Below are 16,220 nucleotides of genomic sequence, written 5' to 3' on the forward strand. Positions count from 1 at the left end.
GTAATTTCATACAATAAACGGTGATTTATGTCCAAAAGTCCTGTATAATATTTTATTAATGTCGATAAAATGTTGCCAGGGTTGTCTTTTAAGTTATTTATGCTTCCTGAAAACTAATTGGCAAAATCAATTCTTATTTCTAATGACCAGGCTTTTTTTATTATTATTATTATTATTTTTTATTGATTCATTAAGTATGTAATTCGTTTATTTATTTTTATTAAGGATGTATTTTCAATGAATATGAATGTTAACGAATCTGCGACATGTAACGTTACCTTCTGCATAGCTGCTAATCGCCCTGGAAACGAGTTGTTTATGCTAGCCACGATGATGCTAGCTAACTCTCCATGCTCTTCAAAGCTGCCTATGTACTGGGATAAATATCGCACTTATTTGACGCGTTGATTTAACGTTTTGAATTTCGTTTATTTATTTTGTGCTCATGTCAAATTGTTATCTTTGTTAGCTAGCGCGCTAGCTAGGTTAGAAAAATAGGTCTCTAGTCAAAAATCTCTTCCTTTTCTTTTTATTCTCTCGATCAAAGACGTCAAGATGGTCAAGGTGAAAGTATTATTCATTGGACCAACCGAGGTAAACCATTTGGTTGTGTGTAGAATGCGATGCATAATATTGCATTATTTAATGTAGATCACTATTTTTCATATTTCATGTTGACAGTGTGGAAAAACAGCATTGGCCAATTTTCTCTCCGACACAACGGAACAAATTGGAGCTGACCATTACAGCCCAACACAAGGCGTAAGGTGGGTTGATTTTAAATATATTGTTGCAATAAATCTAAATGTTTAAGCTGCCTGGCCTAACGTTTTGTTTTTGTAACATCCTGAAATAATTCCCGTCTTTAGGATACTTGAGTTTGAATCACACAGTTTATTTAATGGCAACAAAAATTCAGCATGTGAAGTGGAACTATGGGATTGTGCGGGAGATTTCAAGTAAGTTAAGTTTACCAAATGTAGACCACTTTACTGAACCAGATTGAAGTTGTCAAACAATTATTTTCTTTCTTGAGTGAATTCATTCAGTATTGTGTGTGCACAGGTTTGAATCATGTTGGCCAGCTTTAATGAAAGACTCCAATGGGGTAGTTATTGTATTTAACCCAGATGTGCCTAGTCATCTAAAGGAAATTGAGACCTGGCACTCTACAATCATCTCCTCACAGGGACTGCTAGAGGCCCAGTGTCTGCTCATAGCACATCATAAACCAGGGAGTGGAGCTGACACTACCCATCCACCATTAGGTAACTTATCCACTTTACAGTATTAGTTTGTCATAAATAAGCTATCTTGAGGCTGATGAAGACCTGGCTATAATTAATGTTCCTGCAGATCTTAATATGGTGCTGTTATTTGCTTTTTTATTTCAAATTCTCATTTCATTTCTGAACACCCCTTCAAAAATTGCTGATGTTTAAAATGTTGAGTGCATGACATTTACGAAAAAAAAAAAAAGTGTTTTTATTTATCCTCTGTGTAGCCCCACAGTTAAACAAGCTGCCTCTCATTCACTCAAACCTTGAGGAAGAGCCGGAAGATGTCCGACAGGAGTTCCACAAATACTTGGGAAATGTTATGCGGATGCTATCAGAAAAACAGGAGCGTGAAGAGATGTCAATTATTACATGATTTTATTTTTTTTGTATATGCCAAGATAAATCTATATCCCACATAATATATATGCATGCATGTTTGTTCTTGTGAAAAAAATCGTTAGCCCTGTCTCACCTAACATAGGCTAGGAGATGGATTCTCTCACAGTGGTTAACACTAGATCCATTCCACAATTAAATTTTCACTCATTTAAATCAAGAGAGGAAACATTTTAAAGGACCGTGGTTCTGTAGTGAAGAGTATTCTGTAAGGGCTGAGCTTGGATTAGTCTACAAGTCGTTTTGACAAGTACTACACTGATGGAAACATCCTAGAGTTCAACAATATTGTAATTCACTGTGCCATTATCCTGGGTCCACTGACTAAATTGTACTTAAAAGCCCATTGGAATTAAATAAGCATGAAAGCTGTTCTTTAATAATATTTATTTATTGAGTTCCTGGATTCCAAGAATTCTGATAGAGAAGGGAACAGACACAACTTAGCAATGAAAACAAGCAAACAGGACAGTCCACATTTATACATCATAGCCAATAATGCCTCTCTTTCCAATGATCTCCCCGATGTAGAACCACATCAGAACTTCTGTGGCAACAAGCCCATTCCTCAGAGCATCCTGTGGTGGCAAAAACAAAAAGAAGTAAATTAAGTGATGAGAAACATTACATAATCTATTAAATAGAACTATTCATAATCTGGTTTAACAAACAATAATAATGAACAGCTAAATATTACTCTGTGACAATGAAATGTATCTACAGTTTGATAAATGAACAGGCACAGTCTGATACAATAGCTAAATCAAGCTTCCATTTATTAGTAAATATTAAAGTCCTATATAGTTGAAAGCGCAAATAGGAATTGAAATATAGAGGGCTCGTGCCATTAACATCACTGCCACACATCATTATTGTTTATATATTCTGGCAAAAGGAGCCAGAATGAGCACGGGATAAATTTAAAGCAACAGGCAAATCAAGTGAAAAATTTCGATTTTGATGTTTTCTTAAAAAATAATTCAGTAAGCCCTCGTCTATCGATCCCAATGCTCCAAACGGCAATTAAACATCTAAAAGTATCTTTATTTGTACATTTTCTCAGAGGAGTAGCCCTAACTTTAGTACAAACTCTAACTCGCACTGACTAACAGATCCGATGTGTGCGCACAAAGACGCCTCAGACAGCGCACAATCCCGATATATACGCATACACAGAATTACAGTATTTCAAAATATCTTTCTTGGCGAGTATTTACACAAACATCTGTTATGTCTTATGTGAACGTTTTGTAAACTGTTGGGGAAAAAACATTGTGACATTATTTTAGATCCGTGCAGTACAGTAGGTCTTAATATATATAGGGTGTCTGTTTCATTAATGTCAATCAAACAAATGTGGTATCATGGGGGAAAAAAGTTTGATTTGGTGTTACCAGGGATTTTAAGGGATGGTTGCAAGCTGATTTTGTTCAGAAAACTAAGTCGATTTCTCTCAAAATTGACTTTGCTGACTCTATCGACATCAAACAGGTGTAGTCAAGTCATTTTTTGTCTGATTCCAACAAATAATACATAATTTTGAGGGTTATTTAATAGACAATGTGAAAATAACTTATTTTTGAAAATGTGCAACTCATTTTGCCAGCTCGGGTCACACACATACGTGTGTGTGTGTATGTATAGATAGATAGATAGATAGATAGATACACACACACACATACAAGTGTATTGGCTTCAATATTTTACTTAAAATGTTCAAAGGAGGAGATTTAGAGCAAATTCTCTTGAAATATATGTATGCTGCAATGTAATCCCAAAGCCTTTCCTAATGGTGTCTGTGATGTTTGTTTTTGCAATTTTTAATAAATAGATAAATACAAAGTATAAATCACATGACAGCAGTCCCTCAGCCTGAGCAGATGCATTTTGAAAAATACATGTACAAATACATTTAAGTAATTAAAACTGCAAATTACAAATTAATTACTTAAATGTATTTTTCAAAACGCATCTGCTCAGGCTGAGGGACAGTTGTCATGTGATTAAATACTTTAAATTTGTATTTAAAACGGAAATGTTCAACTTGAAATGCAACCCAGAATTCAAAGTACCCATACTAACCCTGACTGTGGTCTGACCGAGCCGTCCTGACTGGAAGCCCTTGAGGAGATCCTGGAAGCCGCTGATGGCCTTGGGGATCTCGGCAGGGCTGGGAGGAACCAGCTCCACACGGGCGTAATACCAGAATGTGGCTAGCCGGGGCTTGGAGTAGGTCACAGCAGCTGCAAAATGTCAATATCGACGCAAACATACACAATGTAAAAATCAGATTCCGATTTATAAAGAGAAATGTCACAAAGCAAAGGCCAAGTGAACAATAAACATATTTGAGTTGAATGTATCGACACACGTGGACATTGGGCGACTGTTTTGCCACTGTCAACTTCAGCATAACGCTGTTGTAGAGGTACGAGCTAGGCATTCAAGAATGTATTAACAGCTTTAGACAAGACAGAACACAAACATTTGCCAACACAATTATCGGTCATCTGCTTGCACAAAACATAAGCGTATTATCACACGTGTTATGTATAACGTTATAGTAACGTTATGTTTAGCAGCTAATTGATCTAATTCATGATTTGCTCATTAACGCGGCCTGTTCTAACAGCTGCGGAAACCAGAAGCACTCAACTCGAAACAAACATTACAAAGAAATAAATCTTCTACAGCTTAAGTAAAAGGTCATTATTCTTACCGCCGACCAACGTTGGCACTTTAGCCACGAGTTTCTGTACCGCCTGGGCCATGATTTCTGTGAACTGAAGATTTATTCGCCGCTTCTCTCCACAACCGGGGCCCTTCAATGAATGTCACCTCCAGCGAAGGACCCTTCAATCGAGGATGCAAGATTATACGCCTGACGGAAATTTAGAGCATGCCTATAAATAAATATACCTATATAGCTTACATGTTGAACACAAAAATACTGTTTATAAAAATAAAAATTGGTTAAACCTGACAAAAAATGTAATACCGTGCACGGATTAAAATATTTTTACATAAATAAGAGCGGCATAAAATGGCCGACTAAGTGCGACTGGAAATGCACTACATAAACGGGTATATTATCTTGATATCTTCCATCCATGTATCAATGTTGTAAAAGCAAATAGTGTGATATTAATTATTTATTTATTATTTATTAATGTTGTATTTATCAGTAGCCAAGGTCAGTACAACAACAAAAAACTATTTATTTCCTGAATCATTCATAGAGACATTTATTTACATTTATTGTTTTTCATTTGTTAATCTTAATTTATTTAACATTTTGATTTGTGGAAAAAAGAAAAATACATTTGACCCCATTTAAATGATAATTTATTCAGGATGAAAATGACACAGTGCAAAAATGGCAGATTCATAAGTCACAACCTGGCAAAACGAGCACATGTTAAAATACTGATAATATCATACTGATAATGATAATATAATATGATAATATTATAATGATAATATTATATTATAATAGATAATACTTCTTAGAAACACAGAAATTAACAATGTTAATGTCTTCCTGCTGTGCATACTGGATTTTTACTTCCAGACCAAGCTTAACCTTTACAGCACTCTGAATGATTATGCAGAATTGGGATCATGCACATGTTTTAGGCATTTCATACAGAAAAACTGAGTTGTTGAAGTGCAAATAGTTCAGAGAAATTAGCTAACCAGTGAAACTCTATTTAAAGATCATTCTCAAAGTACTAATCTCATTGACATTATCAGGACTGTTTTATGGCCATCCCAACGTCCAGTCATCATCAGACAAGTCATCAGTCTTCAGTGTTGGGGGTTCAGCAGCACTCGAAACACTTTCCTCCACCTGTAACAAATGGTACATGAACAAATAAATAAAGTTAACGAAGTTGATATTTTTGCTTATTATAAGTGTGTGTGTGTGTGTGTGTGTGTGTGTGTGTGTGTGTGGTACAATCATGCACTTAATCAATATATGTATTGAGTTACAGTTATTTCATGTATTCATAATGAGTTTTGTAATAGCTAATCAGATGTGGCTACGTCATTAGGCAGGGATTAGTTTACTGCTTGTTTATGTTTAGCGTGAGTCATTTTGTTTGTTGTGTGCTGTGTCCTTCTCTTCACGCCTCCACCGACACTGATAAACCAAACACGAGAAAGCACAACAATACATTATTGCATAGGCCTACCTCAGAGATTGTTGCTAGTTTGTTCACAGTGATTGGCTTCCCATTCTTCTTCAGCCAGTCATAACCTTTCTGATCTACTACTAGTAAAGAAAGAGTGTCTCCTCCTCTCTTCACGTGTAAGGTCACATCCTCCACAGACTCTTTCTCCACATTCTGTCCATTCACCTCCACCACCATATCACCCTGAAGCAGACCTGAACCCTCTCCTGGGCCTCCAGCTTCTATCTAAAAAATGTTGGTAATTTTAAGTAATGCACCGTCATATTTACTTGAAATTATATATTTCACTTGTAGTATATGTCAGAGCGTGTAACTGAGTTGCATCACTGATCTTTTATAAACTGTAATGTTTATGTAATTCTATAGCAAATGAAGACGCCCATGATATGTAGACTAGGGCTGATTTTCCAAGAGTATACTTTTGTGAAGAGTTCCCACAGATCCAGAACAAAGGTTCATTTCTAACATCTGAAGTCAGTATCGTCTAAACTAAGGCTGATTTGTCAGTGAATGGGCTTCATTGTACCTGGCTGATGAAAGTTCCAGGTTTCTGTTGGACGCAACCCAAATGGAAGCCAAAACCAGCCGAGCCCCTCTGCACTATACAGCGTCTAACATTAGGATCAATCTGCACATCCACCTCAGGCTCAACTGCAGGATTCAGCATCATTGGGATTTCCTTTTTCTCCGGGCTACCAGATGTAAAATCCACACAGAACAGTAAGGGGGAGAGGCCCAGCTGAGAAAGAGGGATACATAACGTTTAACAGACAAGTAGACAAACAGGCAAGAAAAAAGACGATCTATCTTTAAAAATGTGTTTTACAATAATAATTATTATTTTTGACGAATTCATTATTGATTTATCAATCTGCCTATGGGTGATTCTGCAATTAGGTGAACATAAAGAAAGATAATGAATATCAGTTTGGTTCAGTTGTAGATTTGTTACCTTTAAATGGTTTTATTGTGTTTCTTCACTTTTCTTCACTTTTCTCAAAAAATCTACATTTCATATATCTTCAAATAATATTTCCTTTCATTCAATATTTATTTGTGTTAATTTTATAACAAAGAATTGTTATGCTGTCATCATCATCACACAAAGCATTACGTTTTAATTAGCATTAAGCTAATTGAGTTTATATATATATATATATATATATTTTTTTTCCATAATGATCCTAAGAGTAGCTATTTTTTTCTTTTTTCTTTTTTTCTTTAAATTGTCATTACCAAATGGATTATTATTTCTGAAATTCTTTTATTTTCAAAGTGTAGTTCAAAGTTAGTTGATTGCTAACTAAGTACATGTTTTTCCAGGCTTGTTTCTCCAAAAAGCACCACAAATGGTCCAAATTACCACCACACACAATATCAAATATCCACAGAACCATACATTATCACTTTGGTTGATCAAGGCCATAATCAGAACTTTATTCCTGTGACTTTTTTAAACATTTGATAAATGTTATTTGAAGAAACTTGATTTTTTTCAAGAAGTCAAAAGAATAACTGCCCATAACTGAAGAATCACACCTATATTAGTACACTTTGTATATTCACCTTAGTGTAGAAGTCATGGCCCTGAGGTGTCATAGTTGTGAGGGTGACCTGCTGCCCACTCTGTCTGATTTTGCTGACAACTTTATCATGACTCAGTGAGTCTGTGGATTCTCCATTCACTTCAAGAAGCATCTCACCTTCTTTAACACCTCCCAGTTCAGCAGGGCTGCCACTATCCACCTCTCTCACCATGTGGACTGTATAAACCAAACATAAATATGTAGACAGCAATCCATTTGTGTAGCTGTACAAATAGATTGCAGATAAATAAGTACATGTCAAAGTGTGTGTTTGCCTCTCACCAGTGCGTCCTGCTCCAGTCTTCTCCAGCCTGAGCAAGATGCCATACCCTTCCGGCCCCAACTCCAAATGCAGTCTGTGGGGCCGATACGGCATGTTCTCTGCGTCAGCCAGGGCTGGGAGAATGGGCATTTTCCTACAGGCATAACTCTTCTCACTGTCACTGTCAATCACCAGCACTGTCATGTGATCACTGCACTTCTTCACCTGGAAATATCATCACCATAACCAACATGTGAGTGACAAAAGGTGGTCTACATGCTGCCCATGAGTTTGACACAGCAAAGAAGCTCAGAAGAGCTTTGTACACTGTAAAAATGTTTGCAAGAAAAAATGATTTTTTTAAAAATGGTTTAACATTGCATTATATGTAATTTTACTGTAAAATAATGTAAGTAGGAACTATGAATTGCCATATAATTTACTGTGAAAAATAGTCACATGATAATAATATTTAGTTTCTTCTTATTTTTACAGTCAGTAATATTTATTATGGGGTTTTGTGTTACATTTTCTGTTATTTAGTTAATGTTTGTTGGATTATTTTAGTGTCTTTGTTTGTTTGACCCTGTACACTGTACAGTATACTGTATATGCAAGAATTGGTTATGTTTTATGGAAAGGCCACTTTCGATGAATTCTAATTCATTATGTGGCTCTCTGTTTTACTGTCTGTTTTCTTATTGTGGCATTAGTACATTTTAAGGTAAAAAGCAAATTTTGAATTGTCACGCATGAGTGTATTGAATGTGCACGTCACAGGAATATAAACGGAAAAGTCTTTCATAATCATTTAAAAAAACCAAACACGCAGGAGATTATCAGGAATAGAGAATATAACACACGATAACGGACAAACTAGGCAAACTCAGGGCTTATATACACAGAGAATGTAATCAAAAGAGAAACAGAACATGGTGCGTGGAATTAGGCATCATAGAAACCAATTAACCAACAAGGGAACTAAGGAGAATGGAAACAGAGCAAACAGAGTGAAAATGAAACTAAAACATAACATAATGTTACAGTGCGCTCCTCACACCGTAACGGTCTAACTGAGAAGGGAGGGTGGGGGTTCTGAAGGAGGACGCGGAGCAGGCGAAAGGCAGGAACCGAGAGGCACTAGCGGGGGGAGAGACCAGGGTGGCGATGACGGTGGGAGAAACCAGGGAGAAGCCAGGAGCAGGAGGTGCCAGACAGGGACACAGAGCACAGCCAGGATGAAAACCCATGACGGAGTCAATGGAGGGAGGAGCCATGGTGGAGTTTTTGGGTGTTGATACCAGGGGATGACCGACGGAGACAATGCTGATGAATGTGGAGGCCTGGGTGCTGATGAGAGCAGATTGAACCGGGCGACACCGATGGTCCTGGAGGCCAAGGCAGAACCACAGCGAGACGTGTCTGAGGTGGAGCCAGGAGGAGCCAGGAGGGAAGGTGAAGCCAAGGAAGAGCTGACAGGCGATGGACCGGGGTGGAGTGACGGGATCAGCGGCTGGAGAACTGAAGAATCGAGGCGAATCCACACAGTGGAGTGGTTTCAGAGGAGGAACCGAGGGGCTGATTTGAACCAGCGGATGCGGAGCTGAGGAACTAGCTGATTTTGGAAGAGGAGGCAGGAGAGGGAGGCTGGGCGGAACCACCAGGGACATAGGAGACTTTGAGCTGGGCGGGAGTAGCAGGGCTGGGAGAACCAGGTAAACTTCCACTTCCATTTAAAAATAATTCCTAGAGGACAGGCACAACACATCCACGTTGGCTGTGGGTGGAGCTTTCCTCAATGCCCTCGAACTCCACAAGCAACCCCACAGGGACGGACGATGTAGCCGGCTCACGCACCTGGTCAGACGTTTTGCAAAGCTTGGGCTCCAGGGCGATGGTTGGCTCTGTCCTCCTTTCAGGCTGTGGCTTGTGCATTGTGGTAGGCTCAAGCCCACAGCCTCTTCAGCAGGGAAGATGGTGTACAGGGACCCCTAGTTCACCAGTAGCCACTCCACGAACACGAAAACCCGGGATGCAAAGCTTTGCGAAGCTTTGACTTCAAATTATTGAAAAAAAGTGCATAAGGAGTGATCGGGGAAGTGGGTTTGGCTCGACAGATGGAGAAATCTATGGGTGTGGTCCTCGAGGCACTGCTGCTTCTGTTCCAGGCATAGCAGCTGAACTGCCGGTAAGTCCATTGTTTTGGTCCGTTATTCTGTCACGCGTGGGTGTATTGAATGCGCACGACGCAGGAGTATAAACAGGAAAGTTTTTAATATTAAATCCAAAAACCAAACACACAGAAGATTATCAGATATAACACAACCAAATAAACAATAGATGATAACAGACAAATGAACTAGGGAAACTCAGGGCTTATATACACAGAGAACGTAAAAAGAAAGAAAAAGAGAAACAGAACAGGTGCGTGGAATTAGGAACTATGGAAACGAATTAACCAACAAGGAAAATAACTAGGAAACTAAGGAGAACGGGAACAGAGCAAACAGAGTGAAACTGAAACTAAAACATTACAGATATATAATTTTTCATTTATATAATGGTATTTTTTACATTACATTACTTGATGAAATATGGTTATAAGTTTTAAAACATAGGCAACAATATGCCATCCTGTAATATATTGATTGCCCGGTCAAAAAAAGGTCGCTGTTTGGATTTAAATAGACAAATGCGTAAGAGTCTATGATTGGATTATTATTGCAGTGATTATTGTTTCTAGCATGTTATATGCTAGTATGTAACTTTTCATTTCTTAAACAACCATCTAGGAAGATGTATCATGGCCATATTCCAGGCATCAGCCTCAAATTTTGAAAGAATGGTTGGGAGGGAGCATGAATAATAATTTTCACTCATGAATTGTCACCTCTGAGCCCTGACCTTAATTTCATTGAACGTCTTTGGGATGTGCTGGAGAAGACTTTACAGAGTGCTTGACTCTTGCATTGTCAATACAAGATCTTATGTATGCACCCCTTCATGGAAATAAATGTTGTGATTTTAACCACACAATCTGGTAACCAAAGCTGCTGTTTTTTTTTTAACCATACATTTAACAGTATATTTTTTACAGTGTATCTAAAGCAAGTCCTTGCTTACCATTCTACTGATGGCAGAGTGTGTGAGTTCACAGGCCATGGCACCATCCATCCAGATCAGCCGGTCACCTTTCCTCACTCCTGCCCTCTCTGCGGCACCTCCTTTCACTGGGCTTGCTGCGAATTTGCCTTTCTCACCTACACCACAGATAAACCAGAAAACGCACACTTGAGTTTTAACCTCCCTTCTTTTAAAAAGGACATTACAAACAGCATTACAGAATTTATTTTTATTTTTTAATGTGAGATACTGTGGTTCTTACCTTCCACAGGCAGTATGTTGAGGCCCAGGCCAGGCGCATCTTTCTTGATGTGGCAGAGACGAGGAGGCCTCCATCCTTCTCCGCGGCTTGCTTTAGCCAACTCTCTAAGGTCACGGCCCTCAGAAACAGCCTGGTCGTAGGCCTTTTCATCTAACACCAGGAAGCAGAGCTGTGATCCACTCTCCTGAATCCTACGGGCCACCTAAGAAAATGGGACAAACATAATAAAGTAATCTGTACAAAGCCTGACACAAAAACCATATGTTCGTAGCTTGTACAGTAAAAAACATACAATAATTTCAAAACAAAGATTATGACTTCTCACCTCCATGTGTTCCACGTCGTCAACAAACTTCTCATTGACTTCAAGCAGGTGGTCCCCATCCTTGAGCCCACTCCGCTCTGCCACACCCAATGAATCCAGCTGCCTGATTATATGACCCTGCCGCCCTCTTTCCACACGCAGACGGAAGCCAAAGGTTTCGCCTTCTTCCCTCCTCAGCACGCACACACGTGGTGTGGGATTTGTCACATGCTCTGTCAGCAAAGACTGGAGTTAAATTAACAATCTGTACACTTTACGGAATACTTTAAACTATGGTAACACATTTTAGCAGCGTTTTGTATTTGTATTATTCTGTGCTGTATTTGTTTATAAAATATAATTATGGTATAGAGCAGGGATTCCCAAACATTTTTTGTAGCCAAACCTCTTTGACCTAAAATATTTATTTGAAGACCACAATGAGATTTTAAGTCAAAATTTCAATAATGTAACAACACAGTTGAATGATTGTAGTTCTCTGATGTTGGTTAATGGTCACATGACATACTGGTAAACAAATTAAATACTTAGTATTTTTAGTAGATGTTTTATTTTAAATTTTTTTTTTCTTTGTATGATTTAATTAATTATTAGCTTTCCATCTAGTTTGGGAAATCATGGTATAGAACAGACATCTGAAACCTGTCGTGGTGTCAGTAAAAAACAATGAACAAAAATAAATATATAAATAAATAACACAATAAAATAATTTGAATTCTTCTAAATCTCAAAGTATCCAGTCTATCCACACACAAAAAGGCACTAATAATATCTAATACAAGAACTCATTAACCTGTATCATCTGCAGTCTCCATGGCTGGATTGTCTATTCCTTCCTTTGGATTGAAGGTAAACTTCCTTAATGAACATAAGAACAGGTTAAGGAATGAGTTTCTGCCCTCTGATAAGTTCTATACACAAGCACCCAATGAGATCCAGTGCACTACCATAAACAAGCCAATATACCCTCTGCAGAGGTACTTCACTGACAGTATTTTAGTACACTTAGAGATCTGATAAAGCCATAAAGTGATGCATGTCCGTCCATGTGCACGCTTATCAAACCAGAAGGCACAAAGTCAAAAGCTGTACAGCATGTGTGTCTGTGAAGGGACACGAGCCATAAACACATTACTTACTCTGTCAGCTCCATGAAATGATGAAAAGTCAAACACACCTCAAATTCCTGGACAAAAAACAGATTCCTAGTGTTGAATCAGAAGCAGTCATTTTGCTTTAAAAATTACAACTTAACCTCTGGATTTCATGAACAGATCTTGACTCATAAAATGTGGTTACAGCTCATCTGCTCTGACTTCCCTTTATACTTGGTCATTCCATAGTGAGAACATGTGATGTTTGTTAGCTAAAAATAATCAAAATAGTGTTTGCCTTCAGTTGATAGGCTTTGATTAAACACCTAGTTAAATATGCTTTGGAATGGATGTTTACCTTGTTGGCAATAGTTGACTATTGTATGGTTGACTGGCTATCTATTGCTAGTCAACCAAGAATTTTATATTGTTGACAATCACAGCTTTATATTAATACAGCACATTTCAAGAATGGCAAGGTAAATCATGTCACCGCATTCTGCACATTACTTATGGCTTAAGCTGTCTCATAGTCAATTTCAAAAGTCACAGGTTAAAAAATGGAAATGTTATAAATAAAAATAAAATAATACAATGGAGATTGGCTGTATTTTGTCTCATATGTAAAATGACAGATCTAATAACCTTTTTTTTTGTGGCATTTTGTCCTCAACAAGTAAGGGTTAATGCCCGACGAGGTGTCCATGGTCAGGTAGTAATGGACGACGGCGAGGCGTGAACCGTCCGACGTGCAGCGGAGGACGGTTCCCTCCGCCGAAGTCCATTAATGCCTGACAATGGACACCTCAAAGGGCATTAACCTGCTTATACCATGGTTACTTGCCAGATAACACCTTTTTAAAACATTAGTTTATATTTTAATTAGTTTTACAATCGAAATCTAAAGTTTTTACAAACAATAACTTGGTTTCCCTGGTTACGCCAAACGGTTTATTTACAATGGACACCTCGAAGGGCATTAACCTGCTTATACCATGGTTACTTGCCAGATAACACCTTTTTAAAACATTAGTTTATATTTTAATTAGTTTTACAATCGAAATCTAAAGTTTTTACAAACAATAACTTGGTTTCCCTGGTTACGCCAAACGGTTTATTTACTAGGTGTCCTCTATCACTTTTTAATGGACACCCTGCAGCCAATCAGAATCGACTATTTACCCAGACCATGGTATAATGTTAAATAAACAGACCCCAGTGGCCTTGAGGTCACACAAACACCAAAGTGACCATGGAGTGACCACCATTTACTTTTGAGCTAATCAATAAAACAGTTTACTTTTCCCATAAATAAACTAAAATAAAATAAAATAAAATAAAATAAAATAAAATAAAATAAAAATTAAATTAAATTAAATTAAATTAAATTAAATTAAATTAAATTAAATTAAATAAAAACTATGTGTGCAGTTAAGCAAAGACCATGCAAATTAAACAAATTCTGTAAATTCCACCCATACTAACATGAAGCCTTGTTTCCCATGCTTACACATTTTTACAGTTAATGATTTAACGGCCGTTATTCACATGGATTTAATAATCAGAGTTACAATCTCACAAACACAGTACAATCTTTCAAAACAGAAAAAAAAACTGTGAAGAGAGCCAGAGGTACCCACCTGAACGGCGCGGAATAGCTGAAGTGGATACACTTCTCTCGTATGTGTTCGTCATCCTGCTCCTCTTTTAATGATTTAAGTGTGCTCATAAAGAGGGGCCTTTTGTTCCAGACCCTGGGTGTAAACACAATCATTCTCTCTGTAAATCTCACACCTGTATCAGCACTCAACATACACCCTCATACAACTTCACTGCATGGCCTGTTGCAAAGACTATACATTGACTAATGCAATTGCTTACGCTTTTAAGAGGCTGTAAGGATAATAGTTTAAAAACAAATTCATGTAAGGCAAGAACAGTAAATTGTGAATACATTTTTGTAATTTAAGAGCCGAGGTAATATAAAAGATGCAAGAGGGCATATGAGGGGAAGAGAGATGGAAGGAGTCTCCTCTCTTAAGGACACAGTGCTAACCCACTAAGATAAAAAAAATTCTGAGAGAGTGTAAGGTAATTAGAGGAATAATGAAACCAATCTGAGATGGGCTTAAGGACATTCTGAGACCAATCTACAATTCAGATGTCCTGATGGTAATATCAATTAGGCATTGACTAGTGTTTTACGGTGCATTTTTCTAGACACCTTTTACCTTATATTTTGATTATTCTCAGGTTAGGTAAAGTAAGTCAAATCTGTCCTAAAATAAGCATCTGGATTTTCATACTTACAATCCATGGTCAGAAGACTTCTTCGTGGTCTGTTCAGCTCACTTTTTTAGAAATCAAAGAGTTTTGGCAGCAAGCTTCTTAGTTTCAATTACATTTAGTTTGATTAATTACAGGTTAACTAGTTTAAAGTAGGCTACAAATATATTTTAAAAAAGACAAAACAACAAAACAAAGAATCAGCATCTGCCTTCATCTTCTCCTTTTAGCCTTTTGTAGACCATCTGAATTCTTGAGGTAGTCATCTTTGGAAATCCCCTTATTATTTATTAGTCTTTTACAGACAATCAATCAGATCCTAATCCTTAAGGTCATCAGTACTAAAAATTCCCCTCATAATTTATAAGTCTCTTACAGACAATTTATCTAATCCGATGTCTTGAGGTGTAATGAGTTCTGGGAATTCCTTTCAGACATGTCTATATAAAGCCTTTCGCCTCTTTGTTCTCCTTCTTCTGACTTTTCTTCTTTGTTACATCCTGCGCCTTGTCCGCAACACATCCAGCGGTAATGCTTGCATTTTTCTACTTTCTCCAGCAAAGCTCTTTCTAATACATGTTTCTTCCTCTCTATTCTACCAGCATGCTTTTTAAATAAATGCTTAAAACATTAAGTGTGGTAGGTTTTTCTTTATAATCCACTTTCTTAATGAACCAGTTACAAGTGTGGTTGATTACAATACAGAAGTTTTCTACACACAAAATGCATACTTGTAACAGGACAGTTGCATATTTTCCACAACACTAGGTATTGAGAAGGGTCATGTGACCGAAACGTTTGCCACTTTTTCCATTAAAGCAGTGGTTTTATCTTGTAAAAAACCCTTCAATGTTAAGAGTGGGCATACTGTTTTGAAGGTGCATTGGTGAGTTCCTGGCTATTCTTCAATATCAATAATAGCAATATCAACCATTTATAATACATATTGTTCACACAAAGTTTCATCTGTACCTGTTTTGATTGATAATAACACAATAGAAAAAAATTGTAATTTACACACTTAATGAAATACAATATTTAAAGTAGGCATGAAAAATAAGTTGCAAGAGTCTTTTCTTCCCTATTGTGAAGTATATCTGTTTGAAATATTCTTCTCGAACAAGAACAAATGTAGGGCGGGACTTAATTTTATCTATTGGCAAATGATTGTTGGATGGTTGTGGTTTGCTAATGCGTTATCTCAAGCGATTGACAGGTTGTCCCATCCTCACACCAGTAAACACATCATCAGAAAAGAGAAGAGTCACTGCAAAAGGGAGGGGAAGTTTGATTCAAGATTAGGAGAGCAAATGAATAATAAAAAAAATATGTGCATGGATAAATCATTTATAATAAATACTGCACTATTCCATTAAAAAAATAAGAAAAATCCATTTTGATTTCATGGTG

The 16,220-nt window shown here is 37.3% G+C and overlaps 3 protein-coding genes across 3 annotated transcripts; 1 reads left to right on the forward strand and 2 right to left on the reverse strand.

Annotated features, from left to right (window-relative positions):
* Positions 1 to 249: 249 nt before the first annotated feature.
* On the forward strand, positions 250 to 2,220 carry ift22 (intraflagellar transport 22 homolog (Chlamydomonas)). Its single transcript, XM_079871636.1, has 5 exons — positions 250 to 594; positions 682 to 767; positions 870 to 959; positions 1,066 to 1,268; positions 1,505 to 2,220. Exons 1-5 carry the CDS (start codon positions 556 to 558, stop codon positions 1,651 to 1,653), a joined length of 567 nt encoding a protein of 188 aa, XP_079727762.1. The 5' UTR covers positions 250 to 555; the 3' UTR covers positions 1,654 to 2,220.
* atp5l (ATP synthase, H+ transporting, mitochondrial F0 complex, subunit g) lies at positions 2,049 to 4,555 on the reverse strand. Its single transcript, XM_079871637.1, has 3 exons — positions 4,396 to 4,555; positions 3,759 to 3,919; positions 2,049 to 2,254 (listed from the first exon to the last, which is right to left on the reverse strand). The coding sequence occupies exons 1-3, from the start codon at positions 4,445 to 4,447 to the stop codon at positions 2,156 to 2,158; spliced, it is 312 nt and encodes a 103-aa protein (XP_079727763.1). The 5' UTR covers positions 4,448 to 4,555; the 3' UTR covers positions 2,049 to 2,155.
* A 761-nt stretch (positions 4,556 to 5,316) lies between these two features.
* nherf4b (NHERF family PDZ scaffold protein 4b) lies at positions 5,317 to 12,583 on the reverse strand (the record flags this gene model as incomplete). The annotated part of the gene is made up of 10 exons (XM_079873094.1): positions 5,317 to 5,526; positions 5,873 to 6,097; positions 6,399 to 6,611; positions 7,439 to 7,635; positions 7,741 to 7,945; positions 10,844 to 10,980; positions 11,106 to 11,307; positions 11,431 to 11,642; positions 12,224 to 12,288; positions 12,570 to 12,583. 10 exons carry the CDS (start codon positions 12,581 to 12,583, stop codon positions 5,437 to 5,439), a joined length of 1,560 nt encoding a protein of 519 aa, XP_079729220.1. The 3' UTR covers positions 5,317 to 5,436.
* Positions 12,584 to 16,220: the final 3,637 nt, after the last annotated feature.

Source organism: Squalius cephalus (assembly GCF_949319135.1).
Source record: "Squalius cephalus genome assembly, chromosome: 5".
Lineage (NCBI taxonomy): Eukaryota > Metazoa > Chordata > Actinopteri > Cypriniformes > Leuciscidae > Squalius > Squalius cephalus.